This window comes from Aulonocara sp. 'chitande type north' Nkhata Bay, linkage group LG2 (assembly GCF_057382095.1).
Source record: "Aulonocara sp. 'chitande type north' Nkhata Bay isolate Kocher_YH1m ecotype deep benthic linkage group LG2, A_spYH_male_GT1.1, whole genome shotgun sequence".
Lineage (NCBI taxonomy): Eukaryota > Metazoa > Chordata > Actinopteri > Cichliformes > Cichlidae > Aulonocara > Aulonocara sp. 'chitande type north' Nkhata Bay.
Window position 1 is genome coordinate 17,555,821 of NC_141345.1, and position 24,761 is coordinate 17,580,581.

The 24,761-nt window shown below is 39.5% G+C and overlaps 2 protein-coding genes across 6 annotated transcripts in view; both read left to right on the plus strand.

Annotated features, from left to right (window-relative positions):
- gabra2b (gamma-aminobutyric acid type A receptor subunit alpha2b) overlaps positions 1-4,783 on the plus strand; it is a 45,424-nt gene extending 40,641 nt beyond the window's left edge. For all 3 annotated transcript variants that reach the window (XM_086306457.1, XM_086306476.1, XM_086306465.1), the window contains one exon: positions 1,590-4,783. In XM_086306457.1, the coding sequence (XP_086162583.1) occupies positions 1,590-1,898 (309 nt within the window). In that variant the 3' untranslated portion in view covers positions 1,899-4,783. The remainder of the gene's footprint in view (positions 1-1,589) is intronic.
- Positions 4,784-9,957: 5,174 nt separating this feature from the next.
- On the plus strand, positions 9,958-23,736 carry guf1 (GTP binding elongation factor GUF1). 3 transcript variants are annotated; one of them, XM_086306430.1, is made up of 18 exons: positions 9,958-10,078; positions 10,596-10,801; positions 11,100-11,211; positions 11,981-12,129; positions 12,986-13,066; positions 13,143-13,220; positions 13,307-13,390; positions 13,469-13,533; positions 13,625-13,828; positions 15,711-15,850; positions 16,074-16,197; positions 18,264-18,396; positions 19,814-19,957; positions 20,327-20,460; positions 20,732-20,833; positions 23,161-23,280; positions 23,379-23,415; positions 23,501-23,736. In XM_086306430.1, exons 2-18 carry the CDS (start codon positions 10,616-10,618, stop codon positions 23,633-23,635), a joined length of 2,028 nt encoding a protein of 675 aa, XP_086162556.1. In that variant the 5' UTR covers positions 9,958-10,078; positions 10,596-10,615; the 3' UTR covers positions 23,636-23,736. The 3 variants fall into 3 exon arrangements, with proteins under 3 accessions (XP_086162556.1, XP_086162573.1, XP_086162565.1); XM_086306447.1 differs by having other exon boundaries at positions 13,691-13,828; XM_086306439.1 differs by lacking the exon at positions 9,958-10,078 and having other exon boundaries at positions 10,101-10,801.
- Positions 23,737-24,761: the final 1,025 nt, after the last annotated feature.

Below are 24,761 nucleotides of genomic sequence, written 5' to 3' on the forward strand. Positions count from 1 at the left end.
AGTAATTGCTGTCTAATTTATAATTGCAGACAGATTGACAAAATGTTGCAATCAATCTGAGTTGGTCTGCACCAATTAGCAAAACTCATCTGCAATGCCTTTCTTTGTATCTGTTACCATCTACATATAAAGAAATTCACATTAAACTGAAATTCACATCAGCTACTTGCTTTTAGAGTCCAAGAGTCCAAGTAACTAATGAATGTAAGTAGTTAATGTTAATTTTTTATCACAGATTGCATGTAACTGTCAACTTGAACCCCGAAAGTCGCAAACTAATAGCAGACTGACTCCATCTTATTGCTGTCTTGATGTGCCAAAGTGTCTTTTAAGATGGGAACTGAGTGTGAGTGGTTGCGGGCCTGGTCCCCATCTTTGAAATAGCTATTTCAAAGCTAAGAGGATCACAAAATCATAGCACATGGCCACAGTAATTTTGCTTGTGCCGCTGACTCCAACCATTGTTTTCCCTAGGGCAGGGGTCGGCAATCTTCAACATCTAAAGAGCCATTTTAGCCCCTCCTACCAAACAGGAGAAAAAGAGCCACACACACGTGGACGGACAGACAGATGCCAGATGTAATATTAGGGTTTTTTTTCATAAAGTTTCATTTATTTTTTGCAGCAGCCACAGTGAGGTGCCGACCCCTGCCTAGGGTGACAGTGACATAAAGTACCATTAATCCACTCGTCTCATTTAACTACATAGTGACTTGCCCTTCAGCAGAGCGCTTAACCCTCAAACTACCACAGAAAAGTCTTGATCTGTCTAAGACAACAAACATGTTGTACGACATTACATTATATCAGGGGTAGAAGGAAAATCAAGAAATAAAATTTAGGTATAAACATAAATTTAAAAATAAATGCCTGGATAAACATCCAGACATTTATTTTTTTTTAGGAAATGAAAGCAAATCTTGCATAAAATCAGTTCAACGTAATGAGAAAACAAAAACAGAGAGGACGTGTTCTGGTCAGTGAGAAAGCACAAAATCTCAACAGAAATGATACCTTCATGCAAACAGCGAGAAAGATAAAAAGCACTTGATTGTCTTAGTTAAACAATTAATTACCACAGGAGTGGTAATTAAAGTTGCTGGCTCATATAAGTGCAGGCTCATCTTATATAGCATGACGGGTAGCATAAAAAGACAACAAAAGGAATTTTTTCTGGAGCTGCTCAATGAAGCAATGAACCATCATTTCCTTTAACCTGAAAGGGAGAATGCAGATTATCAGAGGGCTAGGTTTGAAGAAAAGTGAAAGAAATCTTTCATCATTCATTTGAAATTGCAACTGTAATGTAATTTTCCTGTCTCCTCATAAAGTTTTAATTTTCACCACGAGGTGGGATATAAGATGGGTGATGGAAGACAGTATTTAGACCTCCTGTTCATGGATAAGTCTGCCACAAACTGCACATCCCTGGATAAAATAAAAGTGGTCTTCATTCTGACTTTGCAAAATGTGCTCGATCCATTACCGGGGTCTTTCCGCTCTCTTCATGTAAATGCATTTTGAAATTCAGGGGCAGATGGTGACAAGTAAAGCTGCCTTTCCAGGTAATCCTTTTGGTCTCTCAACAGAAGAAAGAGAGAGCCTCCATCGTCAAGAAGAATAACGCCTACGCTGTAGCAGTAGCCAACTACGCGCCTAACGTGACCAAGGATTCCAGTACTCTTCCCACCATCGCCAAAGGCGGAGCGACGGACCCAAACAAGCCCAAAGCGGATGGCAAGGCCCAAGAAAGCAAGAAGACCTTCAACAGTGTCAGCAAAATTGACAGGTTGTCACGGATTTTGTTTCCTGTTCTCTTTGGCATCTTCAACCTCGTCTATTGGGCAACCTACTTAAACAAAGAACCCGTTATACCAAATATGGTCCCCTCTGTTTAAGAGACCAGTTTTGATAGCTTCTTGTCTGGGGTCTAAGTAATGAATCAAATACCTCCAGCAACTATGTACACAAACCTTTGCAGAGTGAAGCCCTGGACTGCAGTGTGACCCTCTATCTTCGCCTGTTTTCTACACTGTCTGCAGCACTTTTAAGAGCCCGGCTTTTTGTAAATGTGTATGTATATTTATATTTATGGTTTCATGGTGACATATATTGTACGATGACTCTAATTAGAGTGCATATTTCTTTCAAAGTATGTTTCCAGTTTCAGTACGTGGCTGCTGTACATACAGATCCAATGAAGAGTAAACACATAATCACTAAGAATCACGTTTGATTTCGGATCACTTCTCAGTGTGTTGAATTCTGCTGTAATGCCCACTTTCTTGATATAACAGTATATATTTTTGTCTCGAGTGAAAGGGACTGACTATCGTTTGATTTCTTTCTTCATATAAGAGTCTTTCAACTCTTTTTCTTTATTTCCAAGCCAGTGCAAAAACACACTTGTATAGTACTGTTACAGTTTAAAGCTTGTTTTATTATCTTTGACTACAGGTATGGGGCTTCAATAAAAAAAGAAAGAAAGAAAAAATCTCCAAAATTATCGAAACACTCCCAGATCCTGAAAGGCTGTGAAAAGAAAAAGATATGAAATGAGAATGTGTGGTTCTGCCAGCTCGATGTACCATTTGGGATTACAGGACAATATCGCCAAAGAAACAAACGATACACTATAAAAAAAAGACATATTTCCCAAAGGTTGTGCATGTGTAATATTTGTGCAAAAAATGGGAAAACTTCAGAACTAGCTATACCCCAGAAAAAATAATTTATGTACAACAACAGCAGATAAACGGATTAGTTTTAGATCTCCAAAGGGGAACAGAAGAATTCAAGATTACCCATAAAAATTATTTTCTCTGGCCATCAGGGTGCGCAGATGACCCCACAAAAATAAAACAGAGCGGACAGAAGTGTTGCTTTAAGTGGTATTTATGCTTCTGTGTTAAATATACGCTGTTGTTATGTTGTAACAGCAAACTCTTTATGAACTTGCGCCTGATGTGGACCTACCTAGAACTGCTATTACGTTAATGCAGCCTGCATTAAGCCTGCAGCCTGCTCCTTGTGTTAATGCAGCCTGCTACAACTATTCTTGGCCTTCTTTTCGACTCTAATCGGCTCAAGAACGTCCAACTAGTGTTCTGGCAGCAAAACTGCAGAGTAACGCAGGCACCTTGCCACAAGTGCAAATGCTGGCAATGACAAACATGTGAATTGTACTTCTGCGTCAGATCCGCAAGGAACATTGGAGAAATCCAGAGTTTCCACAAAAGTTTTGCAAGATCCTGAGAAACACTTTTCCCTGCATTTATCGTACTTCCATTAGTACCCGTGAAGCTGTCCAGAACACTGCAGGTGGTTGCTAATGAATGTAACCCAGGCCACCAGGTCAGGGCACGCCTTGCCACGAGTGTTTTCCCTTACAGTAAGGACTCTCTTCAGATGTCTCTCTCTTAAATAAAGCTCTGATTTAATGACATCACAGTTTAGCCCAAACTCAAAATAAAACTCTATAAATCTCTCCCGTGGGCGTGTGTCTTCCGTCGCTATGGTTCTTTTCAAGAACTCCATACTGGTCTGGAAGTGCATGGATGTAAATCAAAAACTTCTTCTGGATTTCGCAAAGCTTTTGTGGGATGTCGTCGCAAAAGTACATCTTCATTTGCACCTGCCCCCCCCCCCAATGTCCCTTGTGAGGCTCCGTAACATTGTAAGTTACGCCATATTTGGAACCCCGTTTTAACCCTACACGGCAACCCATGTACGTAACTACACATCAAGTTGCTGCATGACACAATGACTTGACTGGCGGAGGAGTTTCCGGTTACTACGGAAGTTAGGACGTCGATTTCCCGCGGAAGTCTAAATCATGCTTTAGTTGTAGGCTCTGCAGAGATTCAACACAGAAGTATAAATCTATAATGCTAGCAAACACTTTGCGTATTTACACACCAGCAGAAACTAAACAACATGAACATTCATTTTTTAAAATGTAAGTTGGATGTTTACTCACCTTTTTGTTCTATTTTAGTCTCTTCTGAGTCCTTCCATTAAATATATATATATGAGATGTCAGTTATAGGCAGGAGACTGTTTCACAGAAACACCAACCAGCTAATACCAGAGTATTTATTCACGCCTTTATTACTTTACTTTTAGTTTAGTACATCTATTTATAATCAGGGGTAAAATCTAAATAATTTCATGGGTTTATTGCTCTTGTATAATACAAATGTTCATGTAACTCAGTCTTTAAAGTTAGGGAAGTATCTTGGTGGTGGTTAAAATCCTGCAAAAATGTCCTTTGATCTGTAAACAGTAAGAGGATGCTGGACTCCAAGAATGAGAAAAATGTATTGTTAAACCTGTTTTGCTCATGATTACTGTATATTGTGTGAGAAAAGTCATGTTCAGCCCCATATCAGCAGTCATACATGATACTCTGTGTAAGTTTTTTCATGACGTGATATACTTTTTCTTCACATGGGTATTTTAACTTAATTTCTCTTGATTTGTTTGTTGAAACAAACTTTGCATGGAGACAAAATCTATGATTTTTATAATTTATTTTCATTATGTCCTTGGCTATAATTCATATTTCTCCAACATCCTGACAGAGTCTTAAACATTCCAGATAAAGGGATTGTTCACCAGGCGGATGCTTGATTCAGTGCACTTTTTAATAAAACATTATTTCAGTTCTTTATATCTGGTTTTTGTCCTGACTTTGGAGACAAGAACATAAATGAAGAGAATGAACTGCGTAGCTGCTTATTTTTCTTTTTAACTGTAAAGAGCTTAGTGAAGAAAGACACTGAAGATGGCTACTTTTGTTAGTCCTTTAAGTTCCAACCTTTAAGTCTACTGATGTACAAATGTTCAATTTATTTTTGTGTTGTTATATAAGTTCTGGGTACTTTTAATCACTGTGTTGGTGTGTTTTAAACTTGCTATTTAAAGAGCTAAAATTAACAGTGGATTGTAAAACGCCTTCACAAGTTTCGAACCACCATATATAGTTAATTCCTGAGCCTGCACAGTCATGTTAAAGTTTTCACAGGACTCTATTCAGTACTGCAAAAGCTAAGTATACTCCTTCTATAGGATTTAAGATGGTAAGTAGCAGCCAGGTGCTGCTAATTGAATGCACAATGAACAATCTTCTTTGGAAAAACAAAAGTGGAGATGCTTGGCTGTAATGCACAGCACCACAATTAGCAAAAATGTTGATGTATATTGAGTTGACTATGAGGCCATCTGGCTCACAGCAGGGGCTTTGCCCAAATAAGGTCATACAACATGCAAATGATCCCAAGCAACATCATCTGAGTGAAACCCAGTGATGGGACCTTTAGAGAAACTCAATGAACTAAAGCAGCATTGAGAAAAAGAATGGGCCAAAATTCTGCATAGAAAGCGCTACTTTTTAAAGACTATTTTTACATTGTGGCCATTAAAGTTGTGATCTTTCGGGATCAGTAATGATGTTTATCCAGTCTTTAAGTGATGACGTAAGAGCCCTGCTTCCGGGTCCAAACTACTCTGCGTTTAATATGGCTGTTGTGTTTTTAACATGTTTTAATGTTTTGTATCTTGTTCTATTTAATCTCAACAAGCCCCTAAAAACAGTCAGTGATCACTGTCAGCCTCTGTTGGTTTTTATTGCTGCTGTTCATTTTAAAGCTCAGTTTTTAAAACCTTACAATGTAACTACAGCCCAGCCCATGCAGCAGTATATTAATGACTAACCTCGTATTGTGGATGGATTATCTCAGGTGTTCTCCTGACTGAAGTTTGGTCCGTTTACAGCATGGTTGTCCCTAACCACTGGGAACCCTTAAGTTAGCGTTCATCCTCCAGCTTCAATGTTTATATTATGTTAACCATAGCCGCATAGCTAGCCACAAAGTAGCACATCATTATATACCAGCTAGCCCAACTAAAGTAAAACTTCAAACGTGACTACTGTTTAGTTTTCTGTCTTCATTTATGTCTGAAGTGATAGCAGAGCTGTACATTTTAATCTTTTCAGAAATCTCTCAGTCAGAACATGCTATATTATGTTTAGTTGGAAACTAGCGAGCTAACTTCCTGCTAACTTCTAACTCTGTTAAATTTAATAAACTCTGTTTTCATGGATTCCCAGATTTTAAATTTAACTGTTACGCCAGGCAGAGCAGCCACACTGATCATTTTATTAAAGATGAAAGAATTTAGACAGTTTGTAACTGTGTGTTGCGCCAGTGTTCGTTTGACTTTGGGACCTGAAGCAGAGTTTGGACCCAGAAACAGCTAATGACGTCAGACTTAAAGACTGGATTGGGAGATGAGGGTGGAGTTATTAGCTAACATTAACTGGCTTGGTTAGCATGGTGCATCCAAAGAATGTATGGGTGGATCACACAGACACAAAAACCTGCTATTGGTGGTATATCACCCAAAAAAACTCAACCCACTAGAATTTCCCTCATCAAAACTGGAAGACAGACCTCTTGATGTTCTATTAGTACAATGAGCCGTACAACAATCAAACAAATTATGTCAGATAATTGCATTAAAGTGCTCTAAATGGCAGACACCACAAATATGGTTCAAAGATCCAGTTCACTGAATCAGTTCAGAGTGAATTTGCTGAGGTTACACCTAAGAGACAGCTGCCTGTAACCCACCTGGCAGCCAGAGCATTCCTGCGCATTATAATCCACTTCAATGCTTAATATAATTTAAACAAGTGAAGGGAAGCAGGAAATTAAATTATAGACCAGAGACTAAAACTCACCAGGTTTTCTGTAGCAGGTTATAAACATGTTTATTTCTGCTGTTACAGGGCTTCCTAACATCTAGTCTAATGGGACTGACTCAGCCTCAGGTTCTCATTCAAAGAACCAGTTTTCTTGCCACATTGGCTCCATCTCCGAGGTCACCGTTTTTCATGCTTTCATAGGGAAACAATGTATTTTACAAAGTGTTTATTTCATATTTCAGACCTAGTAGAAAGTCGGATTCTGTCTTTCTATATCTTTTCAGTGAAGCTAGTTAACATGTCAGCATTGGGAATTGCTATATAAACAAATAACAGGGGTTGTAAGATATCATTTAGGTGTATCCTTTAAAGCACAGTTTCTTGAATCCATTCAAGTTCGATGGTATTTGAAATGAATCTGAAATGTGTTATATTAGTATTTTGAGAACAGCTCTCAACTGTAGCTCAGTTCACAACAGCTCTGTAGGCTCCTGGGACCACAATTGATGCAACTCGGCCCTTCCTCAGTAGAAGAGGATTTGTTGTCAACCAGTGCTCCTCGGCTGACAGGAACTATCATTATGAGCGTGTTGGCAAAACCCACAAAAAGCCCTGTGGCGCTGAGCTGTTAATGCAAAGCTCGCTGAAGTTTCATTTTTCCATCCACACTGTGGGTGAGCGGTGGTCTGACAGAAATCAGTGCTGACGGACGTTTTATTTCACGACATCCATTTTACACAAAAAAACTAAAAATGGTGTAACAAGGCTGAAAGATTCATATGAGTGGAAAGTAATCAGTGCATATGAAGGTCCTCCTTTTTGTCTTCTTGGAATACAGGAAGCTCACTGGGATTTTTCTGGTGAAAAAAATCCAGCCAGATAACATAATTCAACTAGAAAGTGCATTTTCTGAAGAAACTGCAGTGTGAATGCTTGAATCTGAATGTATGCATTGAAATGAAATAATTACTGAATTTAAGTTAAAAATTTTGAATGAGATAAAAAAAAAAACCCGAATTTAACCTGAAAACAAAAGTGCTGAACTGCTAAAAGCTGAAGGTTACACAGAAGAAGAAGTTGGAAAAAAGCTGAAAATGTTTTAATTGTAAATTAGAAAAACCTAAGAAATGAGAAAAGAACATTTAGAGTCAGAAAACATCTGAAAGAATATTAAAAGGTCATATTCTTTGAATCACTGAATGACTCAAATGTGATCCCTCCACTTTGAGCCACACAGTTTAAAAAGTTTAAATGCCTGAGCTTTGAAAGATACGGTGTTGGAAAGAGAACAATAATGGCGACGTTTTGAGGGTAAAATGATGGCTGTAACACTGTGGACACAGCAGCAGTTGAAAGAGAAGTGTTTAAGATGAATCTTGGTACAGTGGCAGGCAGAGCTCGTTAAGCAGGCAGGTGTGAGCCTGGTTGCTATAGTGACCGCACCCAATGGCTCCATACACACGTACACAGACATGCGCCTCACTTTTGCTGCTTAAAATGAACAGAAAAGTCAGGCCGAAACAAATCGTTCCCAAATGAAAAGTAAAAGTCGTATTGACAAAATTCTTTCACTGTGAGCGACAGCAATGTCTAGTCTACTGAATTCTCAGTTTTCATGCCTGTGGAGTTTATTATATGGACGTGGTGACAGTGGAAAGACACCATGCTCTTCTGATTTTCAAACGAACCTTCTGAGCCATTTTAACATTAGAGTCTATGGAAGAGTTGGAGGGAGGAGGCTGTGCATTGGTGACATTTATGAAAGAACCATAACACCTAGGACAATAGTAAACACATTGGATGAAAGAGGACAGCCATGGCTACGTTTTGAGGGTAAAATCATACCTGTAGAGCAAACGCTGCGGACACAGCAGCAGTTTTAAAAAAGATTTTAAGATTAATTTTTTTGCTCCTCTCACTCTAGCAGTTGAGCTGCCTCACTCTAGCCCCAACATTCCGTCCCATACACACCCATTATAAACTCTGAAACGGGTGAAAAAACATCATGAAACTTAAACTGGAACTGAAGAAAAAGTATAATAGATATTGAAAAGATAAATACAAGTTGAATAGTTGAATGTCTTGTCTTCGTTTTAAAGTTTGAATGGTGGCTCTATGTGAACGTATGTTGAAGTAGTAAGAGTTTAAAAATGAGTAAGTTGAATGAGAATTTGAAGGGTCTCCCCATTGAAATACATGGGAAATTTTTGTTGAATAAAGTTGAATAAAATTAAAAATATAAATGAGAAAAATGAGAAAAATACAAGCAATCATGTCCAAAAGAATAGGAATCTAATGGTGTTTGAATGGTTTTTCTAAGTTGAACGGTTTTGAAGGAGTAGGCTTTCAAAAAACGTACGGAATAGATAATAAAATATTATAATAATAAAGATTACAACAACAATACTGTGAATGCTTTTCAAGCATTCACACTAATTAAGTTCAGTTTTATTTATAAAATTAGGCTCCTAAATCCTTGTCTGATGAATCCTAAGGGTTCAGTACCCAGAGAGGTTTTCTACTTTTTCAAATGTAACCTTAAGAACACACGAAAAACATTATTACAGGTCATAAACATGTCAAGTTTCTTTTTAATCTCTTAGCATGTTCCAATTCTGTTGTTTAACTGAGCAAACATAGTAGCTGCAGTTGTATTTCTGCAGTTAAGCACTGCTCAAATGCTTCTGCAAAAAAAGTTCTAAAAGTGGGATAAAATAGGTTATTTGATGCAACAAGTGTATAATAGCCATTAACATTGTTTGTGTTGGGTGACCAGAGGAGTGGTGCCTTTGACCCCCATGTTTCTCCCCCATGACTGCACCCCTGGTTTTACACTAGTTTTATACTATATTAAAGTATATTAAAGTTTTAACACTGCAAAGAATTACACGTGCACGATGTCTTGCATACCAACAGACAGTCCTGTTTCTGAGAGATTTATGACCGGCATCATTTTTTATTATGCGGGAGAAACGAGGCAGAAGCGCCTTTGATGAATGAGGCGATGTCTTTGAAACGGATGAATGCAACACGTTACATTTAAAAGCCTGCCATTTATTATCGAAAGCAAAACAGCTTTCAATCAAACGCGTCGCCCAGTTTAAAAGTCTCACGTTTTGAAAAGGGGAAAGATGATTGCATGACAGGCAGAAGCGGGGACTAGCAGAGGCTTATTATCTGTGCTGGCACAAAGAAGAGAGGCATAATCTATTCTTGTGCGAGAGGCAGTTTCGTTGTCATAGCAACTGATATCCATTTTTATCCTTCATCTGACAGCCTGAGTGGGCGGGACTTCCACCTGTCAGTTATTTCCAAAGGTATTTTTATGCGGTGACAGTTGACCCCTGGACGCTTTCGATGGTTTCAAACGTGAGTGTAAAAATATTATTGCGGCAATAATCACTATGGACATTGCTGTATAATATTTAGAAAAGCACTAGCCTGACCTGGGGTCGTATTAGCCTTTTTTTTTCTTTTTTTTTTACATCCTTTCACATGAACAGCAGCAGTCGAGCTAGCTTTATCGACATTAGTGTCATCTCGGCAGATTAGAAGGGAGGTGCGCTAACCTTTGCTGAGTGTACATTTGAATTAAAGAGATGTTTTTGCTTTCTGTGCTGGACTAAACGAAAACGGAAGTTATTGTAAGGCTTCCTCTTGTTGTGTTGCGCCTCTCTTGATAAACGAACAACATTTCCCAGAAGTCCTTGCCGCTGACCTGTCACCCAAAATGTCAGCCCCCTGAAAGCAAATGCGCCGGGGTTATTATGATTACAGTGCTCTTTCTTTTAAAGTTTCGTTTATATATATAATTAGTATATTTAATTGTATCGCGTGAACATTACATCATCATTATTTCTCCTCCCTGTCTTCTTCATGGCGTGAGGCTACAAGCGGAACCGAAACATGTCGTTTTCTATGGTGAAACGGTGCTGTGGGACGCCCCTGTTTAGACGTGTGCTGCAGTTTAAAATGTGCAGAAGGAAGAATCAAGACTCTAATGTGACCTACACAGTGTTTAGACACCGCTGGATGAAAGCACTGCCTGTGCTATGCAGCAGCTCCAGGAGGCTAAGCACCCAGTCCGACAAGGTAATAAACTGCTGGGACCTGGTACTGTCAGCGTGAACTAGATACAATAAACATTGATAACGATAATATTAATAATTATAACCAGGTACCCTGGTGTTACAGTCCGGAAAGGACTCTGAGAGTACAGCCAAGGAGCTGCACAGTCATAAAGTTGTTGCCTCCATTAGCCAGTAGCTCTCTGTTTGTCGCCCCCAGAGAACCATAAGCTGCAGTTACTGAACCAAGTGTGCAGCATGGCTTTAGGTGGAGTACTATAATACAGCTGTTCAGTGCACGCTTCTGCTGTTTTGCTTTTAAGGATGCTGTGGACCTGTCCAAATTCCCTGTGGACAGAATCAGGAACTTCTGCATCATCGCCCATATTGATCACGGGAAAAGCACCTTGGCTGACAGACTGCTGGAAATGACTGGTATGTTTGCTCTCCACACTCTACACTGTCAGCTTTTCACCTTTTCATTTTTTAGCAAATCCAAATTAATCATAATTTATTTTTATTTTTTTAAACGTCCAGGAGGTAGAAGTTAATGACACAAACTTGTAATATTGCTCCTGTCGAGAGTGCTCCACGAGTGAAACTCCACAGTGTCCTCTACTTAAGGGTAAAAGTAACAAAGAAACAAATGTGAGGCAAAGAGCAGGGTTGTGTGATGCAGTGTGACACGTGTTTCTGATGCTAAGAGGTGGTCTGAAATTTGAGAAATAAACGCATCCAAAAACAGGAGAAACTTGGAATTTAATGTGTGAGGACAAATCAGTTGTATTTGACTTTGGTTTCATTTCAGCATAACTAGATCAAGGATTGAGGGGAGCGTGACTTGATGGCTTTCTATAACTGTCAACGTGTTGTAGCTGTTTTCAGCTGCTGCCTAGTCTGGAGTTCACTGGGGATGAGCCCATACATCACTGCTACCCTTTTTCAGCCACACACTTCATTTGAGACTCACATGTACTCTGTGACTTAAGTTCATATTCTTCCCTGGGACATTATGTCAGTATATGAGCGATGTGGTATGAGCAATCTAAAGTACGACTCCTGGTCACCCTACTCCTGCTGCTGGAGGCCCGATAGCACCTCTCACACACGTCAGGGAACACCCGTCAGCAGTTCACATTTTTTGGTGTTGCATATGTTGAAACTAATTCATGTCATTTTCACTGATGGTGTCACTAACAAACAGGTGCGATAGCGAAGACAGAGAAGAACAAACAGGTGCTGGACAAGCTGCAGGTGGAGCGAGAGAGGGGGATAACCGTAAAGGCCCAGACAGCGTCTTTGTTTTACAACCACGAGGGGCAGCGGTACCTCCTGAACCTCATTGACACCCCGGTAAGGAGAGGTGTACGTTGGTATACTAAGTAGCGAATTCAATAGAACCGGGCTCGACGAACCTAAAACCCCCCTCACAGCTGACAGGTGTCACAATGGCAGTTATCAGCTGTTGCATGCATCGTTTCACTCTCTTTTTCCACAAAATCAAAAGAGTTACACCCTTCTCCACTCAGAGACATTATCAGAGGAACAGGTGCAGCAGATCTATAATGAGCATTCAAATAAAACACTGTTGCTGCAAGTATGATGAGAGTAAAGCTGAGAAAAGTCATTAACCAATCACCACTTCACTTAGTGGAGGAAAAAAAGAATATTTAGTATAATATATTTACTTTAGCGCTTCCTGACAGTCGATGTGACATTTGCCATCAGGTCAAAGTGAAATTTATCTTATTGATTGAAAAGGTATTCTTGGTGATAAATAGCTTACAGACTGATCAATGTTCAAGTCTGAGCTCATTCGTTGCAAATTTATCTGTGTAAAAGAGCCTCTGCAGCATTGGGACCAAGAATAAAAACAGTTATAGATTTTCTGCATCACCAACTGAATACATGCAAATTCGCATAACAATGTGATCACACAGTTTGCGCTGCTGTAATTTTAGAGCATGGCTTCCTCCATCTTTGTTAGCTCAAAAGTTTGCATGTATGAAATATATTCTTTCTGCAGAGGATATGTTGAACTCTTTAAGAGCACTTCCACATAGTTACAGACATACTGTTGAAACTGCACTTATTAAAATCAAAATGAGCTGTATGTGGCCCAAAGATGAGTTTGTGATCCCCGGGCTAACATGCCATTTTCCCGTAAAGTTGTTTTTGCTCAAGCTGTGCATGTGAATCTTCTCCTCAGGGTCACGTCGACTTCAGCTACGAAGTGTCTCGCTCGATTTCTGCTTGCCAGGGTGTCCTGTTGATCGTTGATGCCAATCAGGTACTAAAATATGCTTTCTTTGTCATGTGCTTGCTGCATAAGTGTGACGATTTTAATTTTTTGCTGTCGTGTGAAGGGCATTCAGGCACAAACTGTTGCTAACTTCTACCTGGCATTTGAAGCTCAGCTGACAATCATTCCCGTCATCAATAAGGTACGATCTGACCTTCCACTGTTTGGGTTTGTTACACGCTATCGTTATAGTCGAACACATGTTTGATTCTGGTGCGTCTCCTTCAGATTGATTTGAAAAATGCTGATCCAGAGCGGGTGGAGTCACAGATTGAAAAGGTGTTTGATATTCCACGCGAAGAATGCATCAGGGTGAGCACTTGCTGCAAAAGCTGCTCTTCACTTTGCTTTGAGTCACTTTTCTGAGAAATGTCTCCGTGTGTTCTTCAGATTTCAGCTAAACTTGGAACAAATGTTGACAAGGTGCTCCAAGCTGTTGTAAACAGGATTCCACCGTAAGAAGGCTCTGCTGGTTTTACTCCTTGTCTGAAAAATATTTGATATAAAACAAAAACACAAACGTAAAATGTTACTACTTTTTCACAGGCCCATAGCGAGCACTGAAGACCCATTTAAAGCCTTAGTGTTTGACTCCAATTTTGACCACTACAGAGGAGTCGTGGCCAACATTGCCGTGTTTGGAGGTCGGGTCAAAAAAGGGGACAAGATCGTGTCGGCACATCTCGGAAAAGCCTACGAGGTCAACGAGCTAGGCCTTCTCCGGCCAGATGAGCACCCAACGCAGAAGCTGTACGCTCTGTTAATCCTCCACTCATTTTTCCCATTTCTTTTCATTTCCACTAAAACTGACTTTAGGATTCATCTCATGATCTCTGCTACAGTCAGTGATCGTAACGTTTTACATAAATAAAAACTAAACTACTTTCAGCAAATTTATATGAAAAAGAGTTTCCACTGCAAGGGATGAAAACTTACCTGATTACCTGATTTAAGTTTGGCTGCTGTCCCCTTAAAGGTGGTCTTTTATCACGTAGCTCACGATTGTTTTAAGAGTTCCTGATTGATCCTGTTCTGACCGCTTTCACTTGATCAGTTGACGTGTGCTGAATCAACTCCTACACTGTGAGAAAACAGTGACCCGTCATCCTCAGGTTCAGAACGACGAAGCTCTAAGGAGCCCAATCTAGTGCTGGAGGTGAGGAAAGATGGTGAGGAAGGAAGTGAAGACGTTATACTTGAGAGCGTGAGCTTTAAAGAACATTTTAGGTTGATTCCTGACTCGATGTGCCGCCTTCAGTATTTTTCACGTGCACACTTTTGAAAGTGATAATTGTCAGCAGGAAGATGGAGTCAGTTTGACACTGACGTTGATGTTTACCCTCTCTGTGAGTTTGCAGCCCATGGGGAAACAGCAGATGTGCATATGGACATGGTCAGAACAGAACCTCCAAAGAACAATCAAAATACAGCAGGAGCCCTGGAATGTTTATGCCATAGAATGTATATAAAAGATGGACCTACTCATTAATTGGTTAGTAAAACCTACAGCCGAGCATTTCCACTGTTGCCATCTTGATGTTTTGAGCAATGGGCAGGTCTGACAGAAACTGAGGGACACTGCACAGCAGTATGGCAACGACATGTCAACAGCATGGTAAAGCACACTCTGCTTTATGCTCCTACTGGACATTAATGACAATTTTGTTGTATTCAGTATGACTTGGCAGTAACATTTGATACTTTAAACCAGCGGGCCCCAACCTTTTTTGCGCCACAGACCGGTTTAATGTCAGAGAATATTTTCATGGACCGGCCTTTAAGGTGTCGCGGATAAATACAACAAAATAAAATGACCCGACTAAGACAAAACCTGTGGTATTTTGTAAACATAATAATAAATGTGAATCCACTGTGTAATTGTGTAACTTTATTAGCATCGTCCTCCTGAAATGCGCCAACAACACTGAAAGTTATGGTAACGCGTAAATATTTCTTTCAAAATAAGACACACAACTACAACACGGGAAGAGACCCAGGGAAACAGAGTTAACGATAAAAATCCCGAAAACCATAAATTTCACACCTGAGCCTCAACTCTCGTGGCCCGGTACCAAATGACTCACGGACCAGTACCGGTCCATGGCCCAGGGGTTGGGGACCGCTGCTCTAAACCCATCATGAATGTGTTTACTGAAAGTCTTGGAGCTTGGAAGTAGACTTCTTTTTAAAACCACAAAATTCACCACACTACACAAAACTCACTTGTTGGCTTTACTGTTATGACATATAGGCCGTGTCCATCTTTTATCTACAGGTTATGCTCACAGCACTTTACAATGAGATGACCTTATGTGGGATATCAACCAAATTTAAAAGGTTAAACTGGGTAAATTATTATTTATTATTTTATGGTGGGAGTCGGCAAACATTTTGATCACACCTTATCATTATTTTTTGTATGCTTTCTCTGATTTCTCAGAGTCTACCTTTGACAATAATTACTGTTATTTTATTTTATCAGTTACTTGAACTGTTGAATATACAGACCAACATTTCCAAAATAACCACAGGTTAAAAAATCAGTTTCATTTACAGGTGTGCAGAGGTTTTTGCAAAATAAAGACTGAAGGTTATAAATTAGTGTTGCTTTCTGAGGTTGGTTTTTTTGTAGATTTGCAGGTCAGGTGGGTTACATCATAGCAGGGATGAAGGATGTGAAAGAGGCCCAGATCGGTGACACACTCTACCTGCAGGAACAGCCAGTCGAAGCTCTCCCAGGATTCAAACCTGCCAAAGCCATGGTCTTTGCTGGTAAGAAGTGTCCTTTCTGTTTCAATGAGAAAAATAAAAAAGATTAAGAACTTGAGCTAATGTAACCATTTCTACATAAACACTGTGAGATGGTAATAATGTGAAGCTTAGTCCTGAGTACTTCGAAAGAACTGGATAAAGATGAAAGTCCTTTGTGTTTCCACTGTGATGCAGGAGTCTTGTTTCCTGCTGATGTACACTCTCTATTTTTCCCGTCCCTCAGGCATGTATCCAATGGACCAGTCAGAATACACTGGCCTCCGCAGCGCCATTGAAAGACTGACCCTGAATGACTCAAGTGTCGCAGTGCAAAGAGACAGCAGTCTGGCCCTGGGGGCAGGATGGAGGTTGGCATGAATGTTTTTTGAATTAGACTAAAAATGATACCCAGCCAAGGATTGGGCTGTTGGGTGTCATGTAGGGGTGAATGGAAACAAAGTGTTTGGGTAATTAAGACACTGAGGTGTGGACACACAAATGTTTAGTTCCCACTTATGAGATTTTAAGGAGGTTACTGTAAAAGTATTGAAAAAATTCAAATTTCCCATTTATGTTAGTGTTCAGGCACTTGGTACAGGGTGAAAGCACCTTTGGCAGCAGGCACCACTGACAGCGTCACGGCTTTTTTGGAATGACCCCTACAAGCTTGGCACACTACAGTTTTGGAAATATCTTCTATTTTTCTTGGCAGAGTCATTTAAGCTTAACGAGATTGGTTAGTTAGGTCAGTGCACAGCCTTTGGTCTCTTGAGAGGTTCTCTATCAACTTTAAGTCCAGACTCTGGACTCTAGCTGGGCCACACCAGGACTGTTTTTCATGTTTTCTTGGCAGTCTGTGTTGGGTCATCATCTTCTTGAAATGTAAACCTTTGCCCCAGCCTGAGATCCTCCTGAGCACACAAGGTGACAATCAGAGGCTGGTCTCCTCAACACATGCCACCGAGATGTGTGAGAGTGTGGCAGAGTAATCAATTTTAAACCAGAAGACTTTGATAAAGTTAAACTTTTCTCAGGGCGAACGACTGAAGTGTCTGCCAGTTACAGTGAAAGATACTGTTACTGATTCACTTACGATAGGGTGGTAAATGCATTATAGGGTTACCTTGGTAACCAGAGACTGGAATGTCTGCTAGTAGCAACTGACCATCAGCAACAACCAAGATTTGTCTCAGATTACTTAGACTAGCCGGGAAGCCAGATATTCGAGGACTGTTGGTGTGTCAAGATTTTTCTTTGAGAAGGTCAGAGGCTGCCACACTCTTTGGGCAGCTTCATCTCATTTTTGTTTATCTTCCTCTGATCTGAGTCTTGACAGAGTTCTGTCTGTCAGTCTGCCACGCACTATCAACTCAAAGATACCACACTCCTCCATAGTTAGATATGGAGGACAAACACAGACTGTGTTTGTGTACTTAGTCAAAAAGTTGTCTCTAGAATTCTGTGCACTGTTTTCCCTCAGTGGTCTCTATCTTGCCTACATGAGGAGAAAAAGAGGGACACAGGATACATCAATGAAACAGACTGTGATGCTAATAGCTTGACAGCTTACTTTTTTTTTCTGGATTGGCGTTATTTAGTTGTGTTTTTTGGTGTTTTTGTGTATTAAATGATCATCTGTAATGCACAAGAATCTGGAATTACGTGTGCTCAGCAACACAACATGTTCAGTTCAGTTTAATTCAATCTTATTTATATAACATCAAATCACAGTCAAAGTCAAAAGTAAGGTAAAGACCCTAAAATAATGCAGAGAACTCCCAACACAAGAAGACCCCCTATGAGCAAGCACTTGGCGACAATGGGAAGGAAAAACTCCCTTTTAACAGGAAGAAACCTCCAGCAGAACCAGGCTTAGGGAGGGGCGGGGCCATCTGCCGTGGCAGAATGTGGCAGTTAGCATGACCGTCCCAAACAGTAAAATCCTCATTTCCCATTAATGCCCAGCTTTCTGGTTGACAAAGTTTTTAAATGAAGTCTGAAAAAAAAAAAAATCGCAAAAGTTTACAAAAGCTGTTTTCTGCTTTGTCACTTTGGACGTTTGTGTGTTTATTGATGAGAAAATTAATGAGCTGAATCCAGTTTAATATTCTGTCATGATTTTGTTCACAAACTTTAACAACAAATGATTAATCGGGGAAACATAACTTTCCTTAGGACATACTGGGTGTTGCCAGATTACTCAGCCAAGTACGAGTCTGTTTATTATCTCAGGTCACATTATCAGTCCAGATGATGTACATTCGATTCTGTTCATGGGCGTGATTTAGACAATCTAAATGTACAACACTGTGCTGGGATAGCAATGAGTCTTACTTACTGTTGAACTGTTTCCAAACGGCCTCTTTCTAATTAAAAGCCTGAATATCAATTATGAAGCTCGAGTGCACCTGTGGACCTTCCTGTCCCCTTGCAGACTTGGCTTCCTCGGTCTCCTCCACATGGAGGTGTTCAATCAGAGGCTGGAGCAGGAATACAATGCTTCTGTTATCGTGACTGCGCCCACCGTGCCCTACAAGGCTGTGCTCTCCTCAGCCAAACTCATCAAGGTAAGAGCCATTCCACGCTCGTATATCTTCTAGCCTTGCTGCAGAGCTTGGCTCACGCTGATTTCATCAAAAAGCAAGTTTCAGCTGACTTGGAAATTGATTATGGATGAAGGCTGTCTGGTGTCACTGGCTTGCTTCCTGTAAAATGATATAGTGTAGGAGCTACCTGATGGGAAATGGTGCAGAATGTTCTAACGCTAATGGGAAAACACAAAGCATGCTGAAGTCCCTCTGTTACTTATCGTGCACTCAGCTCTATAAATAGTTGGACCATTAAACGTTTTATTATTTTTTTTGTAATATCGCCTCTCCGCATCATTTTAAATCAAACATTCACAGTGTGATTAAAGTTTAGACTTTCAGCTTTTTATTTAAGGGGTTTAGCAAAGATATTTTATTAACATTTTAGGATTCACAGCCATATTCATGCATAGTCTCTGATTTCCAGAGCCCCAAAAGTAACTGGAAAAACTAACAGAATTTTAAATATAATGATTTTTTTTCTCAGATGAAAATCCTTTCCCGCCTTGAGATCCTGTGTTAGACCTTTAATGCAGCAACCTTCAGTTGCTGCTTGCTTGTCTCTCTGCATTCATTTTAGTCTTCACTAACTAAAGAGCAGCTCTACTGGGTTAAAATCAGGTGACTGACTTGGCCATTGAAGAATATCCCATTTCTTTGCTATATGTTGTTATTCATTTGCTCTGTGAAGGGCTGGACAATTGGTTTTTGCAGCATTTAGCTGAACCTGAGCAGAGAGTACAGCCATGTACACTTCACAATTCATCCTGATACTTCATATCAGGTCACATCATCAGTAAACACTAGTGACATGGATCCACTGGCAGTCATATATGCCTCTGCTGATTGTTTCAGATCATGAGATATTCTTTCCTTTTCTATACAAAGTGCTACAATTTAGTCTTGGTTTTATATCTCCACACTTATTTTTGTTTGTTTTGCTCTTGTAGATGTTTTCTGCCAAAGTCTAATCTGGCCTTCTTGTTTTTGAATGAAACCAGACGTTTAAACCTTGTTGTAAATCCTCTGTATGTCCATTCATGAAGGCGTCACCTGATAATGTTATGTCTATCTGCTTCAGTGTTCTTGAATTTGTTAGATGCTGTTAAGTTGTTTCTTACTAAGAAAATAATTCTGTGATCATTGGCTTGAGTTGTCTTCTGTGGTCTTTCAAGGCGTTTGATGTTGTTTAGCTGCCCAGTGCACTCATTCACTTTAAGAATGTGTCAGATCGTTGGTTCAAAGATAAAACAACGTGTAATGCTGGGAAACGTTCTTATCCCACTGTCAGTAAATATTGTAATGATTTTCTATTATTTTGTGACAAATTATTAAAAAATCTCAGAAAATAGAAATAAATATGGTTTACAATGTTCAAACCTTCTTCTGCTTACAGGAACATGGCAGTGAGGAGATAACCATTGTGAATCCTGCTCAGTTCCCCGACAGGTCGGTCGTGTCAGAGTATTTGGAGCCCATGGTCCTGGGGACCATTCTCGCTCCAGACGTTTACATTGGAAAGATTATGACTCTGTGTTTGGTAAGAAGGAAATGGGAAAAATGCAGATGGAATATAGAAGAAAACCTCCGTCTGCAGTTTAACCTGTACAAGTTATTTTACTTTTCTATTTTAACATTATCGCTCTACTTTGTAAACATCTTATCTAAATTGTGGGAGAACAAATTCTTTTAACTCTTTAAAAACTGGTCTGATGACAAAGAGGACCAATAATACTGTAACCTGGAGAACGAATTTCCATCTGTGTTTATGAAGAACGTATTTTCCGATGAGACTGACATTTTCAGGTGTTTTTGTCTCCATGCAGCCTTCCTCTGTTTCAGAAATAACCAATAAAGTTATAGCTGGTGTATCAATAACATGTCAGACTAACGGTTTGTGTTCTTATAGAATCGCAGGGCGGTCCAGAAGAACATGGTGTACATAGATGACCAGCGTGTCATGATGAAATATCTCTTCCCTTTAAATGAAATCGTGGTGGATTTCTATGACCTCCTCAAATCACTCTCATCTGGATACGCCAGGTAAAGCCATCAAAGTGTTATGTAAATACACTGTGTAAAGGATTTTTATAGATTTTGTAGGTTTCATCTGCAGTATTTAGGTATTAAGATTTATAGAAGGTATAATTTTTAGGAAAGTGTAGATTATGGAAAGTATCCAATGTTACAAGTTTAAAAATAGGTTTCACACATTAAGTTATTAGTTCATTTTAATTTTGGTGTAAAATCTTTTTCCATGCACTCTAATGGTGTAGCCTCTCCTGTGCACCTTATGTATTTTTATGTTGCGCAGCTTTGATTATGAGAATGCAGGTTACCAGGCTGCTGATTTGATAAAGATGGATATTCTGCTGAATGGACGCCCAGTAGAAGAGCTGACCACAGTTGTACACAGGTACATTTCAGATAATGCTCTGAGGTAAAAAATTGAGACTTTTGTGTTAATTTTCACTGAATGATTTACTTTGTTTGGCCAGGACATGTGACTCTGATGTTACTTAAGAGCACCTTGTTATGAATTTTTTTGGTCATATTCTTACCTTCATTGTTATTGTTACTGGCAAGGTTACAGTATATAGTCCTTCATTGCTATAGTAATTACTCTTTGCCTGTGAAGCATGAAATGTATTCAGCACTATGGTTAACATTTAAGAAAAAAAGGCCTTTTGGCAGCTGCTGTTAACATGACTTTACACACTGGACAAGGACAAAGGAGTAACTTTACAGAAGAAAAGTGATGACGCTCAGCAAGATCTGTGTGTAATGTACTCACTAGCAAAGCTGGTACAGGAGCCAGCACAGACGTAGGTAATTGAAGGGCGCTACGCTTCGCCAATGATGGCTACTCTCAGACGATTTATACAGTAAGCCTTGGAGTTGAGCCGACTCGAGCGAAGCTTCGGTCTGTTCCTTAAGGCCAACGCACCAATCACAGAGCAGAATGTCTTTTATTGGAGGCGTGTTCACTACGCCTTTTCAAGTAGAGAAGTCATTAACATACCTTACAGTTTGAAAACAGATGTATAGAAAATGTATGATCCAGTTTCTCCCAAAGAGATGGGTGATGAAGTTCATGCTTCATTTGAGAGGATGGTGCTAGCTGACCCATTACAGCTAGTTCCTTTTATCCAATCGCGAGAAAACTGAAAGCTTTTTCATTTTTACACGGGCTTAACATATCTTACAAATAAACAAGTAAATATATATTATCAATAACTATTACTATCTAAGGAGCTTCTGAACTTCTTGAAGTTTCTTGAAGACGTTTCACCTCTCATCCGAGAACCTTCTTCAGTTCTAAGGGTAATTGGTGGAGAGTCCCAGATTTTTAAACCCTACTGGGAGTGTCCTTAAGAGGGTCGTTGATCCATTGATCATCTGCCTAATCACCTGAGCCAGGGTGTGAAAACTGATGTGGATCACTATACGGGTGAACCCATTGTGAGACCTTGCCCCACCCTATCATGTGACTTATGCGAGTGGGCGTTAAGGCGTCTAGGAAGGGATCTCAAAAGGGTTTGGGTGGGAAGGTGTCACAGTGGGTTCACCTGAAACTTAGGCTGATAGATGAAATGTCTTCAAGAAACTCCAGTCGCCTTTCTTTTAAAGCTGCTTAGATTACCATGACCTGGATGACTGAGAACCTTCAAAGACATTATATTTTTATATAATACTAATATAAAGCATAATTTTAAAACTTTGGACAGAGCTACACAAGCTATATGGAGTATGTTGTGCACAAGTTTGCACAACATACTTATTCTAAATAAGATAATTGCGTGAGAAAATAAATCAGACAAATGTTATGACTTTTAACTGTTTCCTTTCAGTCGCTCAGCTGATGTCTGTCTCTGTAATGTGAGCTAAAGCATTCAGAAGTCTCTCCTTGCACCAGCACTGGTGTGTCTGAAACCGAAAACTTCACTTAGACCTACTTCAAACAGCTTAGAGCCCAGACGATATCAGCTGTTTGCTGATAAATTGGTATCTGCATTTATAACAACCAATAAAAGCAAAGTTAAAAAGTGAAGAGGGGATGGGAGAAACACCCTTCATTCATGTTAGGACTGTTGGTGTTGCGTAGTTTGTACACCAGAGGGCACTCTGCAACTTCCCTGTGGGCAACATGTTTCTAAAGCCATAAAAACAACCAAACTTGCGTTGTCATATTATCTTATTAGGGACTCATAAATACCTACACATATCAAATGTTCAGGAAATCAGTTCGTTTTGTGACAGAAAAAAATATCAGCTTCATATACTGGATTTTTAAATCACCAAATATATTGGTGTGGATAGTGTTTGGTGAAACTTCAAGTGTCAAACTGACTTTGGTGAAAATCCGGCTTTGCATTCTTCAGTGTTTAGGAGACAGTACCACCAATAATGCTGCTTTTTTTCAGTCTGTTGTTAAGCTAGTACTCTAGATTAAGGACAAATGTTTAAATTTCAAAGTACCGTGAGTCCTGTGGCTTCAACCACGGTTTGATTTTGTGCTGACCTCCCAAACAGAACGCTTATTGATTAATTGTAAATGACACACGGGCATGTCAGTATTCAATACTGTATTTTAAGGTGACGTGGTGAGGGTAGTGGACTTTCTGCTCCACTCTCATTTGCTTTTTCATCAGCTTTACCTGTCAGGGTGAAGCTGATATATGGGCACCCGTCAGTACTTTAACAGTTTTATGATTTGTTCTGATAAGTGTGTTTTCATTACAGGGAGCGTGCGTACAGTACAGGGAAAGCCATGTGTGAGCGACTAAAGGACTCCATCCCAAGGCAGATGTTTGAGATTGCCATACAGGCAGCTATTGGAAGTAAGGTCATTGCAAGAGAAACGTAAGTACAAGAGCTAAGATTTTGTTAAAATGATGTGTAGAAATCAGATGTGAAGTACTGTATTTAATATGTGGTATGACCACACGTGTCTCTTCCAGAATAAAGGCGTATAGAAAAAATGTTCTCGCAAAATGTGTAAGTAAAGTTTGTTTTTCTTTCTTCTTAGAAAAGTCCAAATATACCACTGATGCTTTGAAATCACTTTTTTTGGTCTCGATAGTATGGAGGTGACATTACACGGAAAATGAAGCTACTGAAGAAACAGGCAGAAGGTAAAAAGAAGATGAGGCGTATCGGCAATGTGGAAGTTCCCAAAGATGCTTTTATTAGTGTTCTGAAGAGGAAAGAAAAATAGACTGTGAGACTATAAAACAACATGGAGCAGGTTTTTGTTATTGAAAGGCTCTGTTACGTTTTCTTTGAATAAAGTGCTGCAAACTGGAGTGAAAATCCTTATTTGTACATGTGTCACAAGTTATTGGCTCTTTTCTCTCAGACAACACCAGCATTACAAACCATTCTTTCATCATTACACCTTCATGTTCATGACCATTATAGTTATAACTTATAGTTATACTTGTAACATTTACATAAATGCAGTCTGAAACCAATCAGGAGAATGACTAGATGTTTGAAATGCAAAACCCCCACACTGGTTCAACAGGAAGTAAAACAAGAGAAGCTCACATAGTACAGTTCTGTACAACATCTACCTGCTATATTGTTCAGTATGCGCCCTGATCAAATTATAGAATTATATAGAAATATAACTGGGAGCCGCAATGAGGAGGCCAAGCAGTTCAGCAGGGCACGGTCGCCATGACAACTCGATTCAAGTATGTCAAAGGGACTTTCGGGAAAAATACACTTTTGCTTTCTGTTACACCTGAAAATGATGCATTATTTTTGGTGTCATCACGTACAGCAGTTGCTAATATTTTTTTGTTTTATTTTTTCCCAAGTATCACACAGTATCTAGGGAGGCACTAATACTGTCAGTCGTTTTAAAGAAAAAAACATATAGATGCCATTTCCATCCTTCATTATCTTAATGTGGAACTTCTCAGACTAGAAACTATCAGACTGCTTTCGCTGGCTGTTTGGCTTGAGTTGGTAGTAAACGCCGACAGCCACTGTCCTATTGTAGTCCTAGAAGACACTTTTACGTGACCATGAAAATGCTTTGATAGTTGGGATCACTAATACTTCTGGAATGACATCTTTTCCAAAAAGGCAATGACTCAATTTGACAATATTTTCTGGTATAACTAGATAAGTACTAGTTTTCACAAATTTTATTGGTAATAAACATCAGTGACTTTAACCACCTTCACTGTTTCTAAGCTTTTGTTGGAGAAAACAACTAATCAGGGGATCGTCCCCAATCATGAAATCACATTTAACAACTTTACAAAACACATCAGATGTGTTAGGATTAGGATTCACCTTTATTGTCATTACACATGTATAAATATGGGTAA

What these genes read in the sequence shown, in the direction of transcription:
- guf1 (XM_086306430.1), top strand. Translation starts at nt 10,616, where the DNA reads ATGTCGTTTTCTATGGTGAAACGGTGCTGTGGGACGCCCCTGTTTAGA. An exon ending in TGAACCTCATTGACACCCCG is followed by an intron (nt 12,130 to 12,985) that starts GTAAGGAGAGGT and finishes TCTTCTCCTCAG; the next exon opens with GGTCACGTCGACTTCAGCTA. An exon ending in AAGGTCATTGCAAGAGAAAC is followed by an intron (nt 23,281 to 23,378) that starts GTAAGTACAAGA and finishes TGTCTCTTCCAG; the next exon opens with AATAAAGGCGTATAGAAAAA.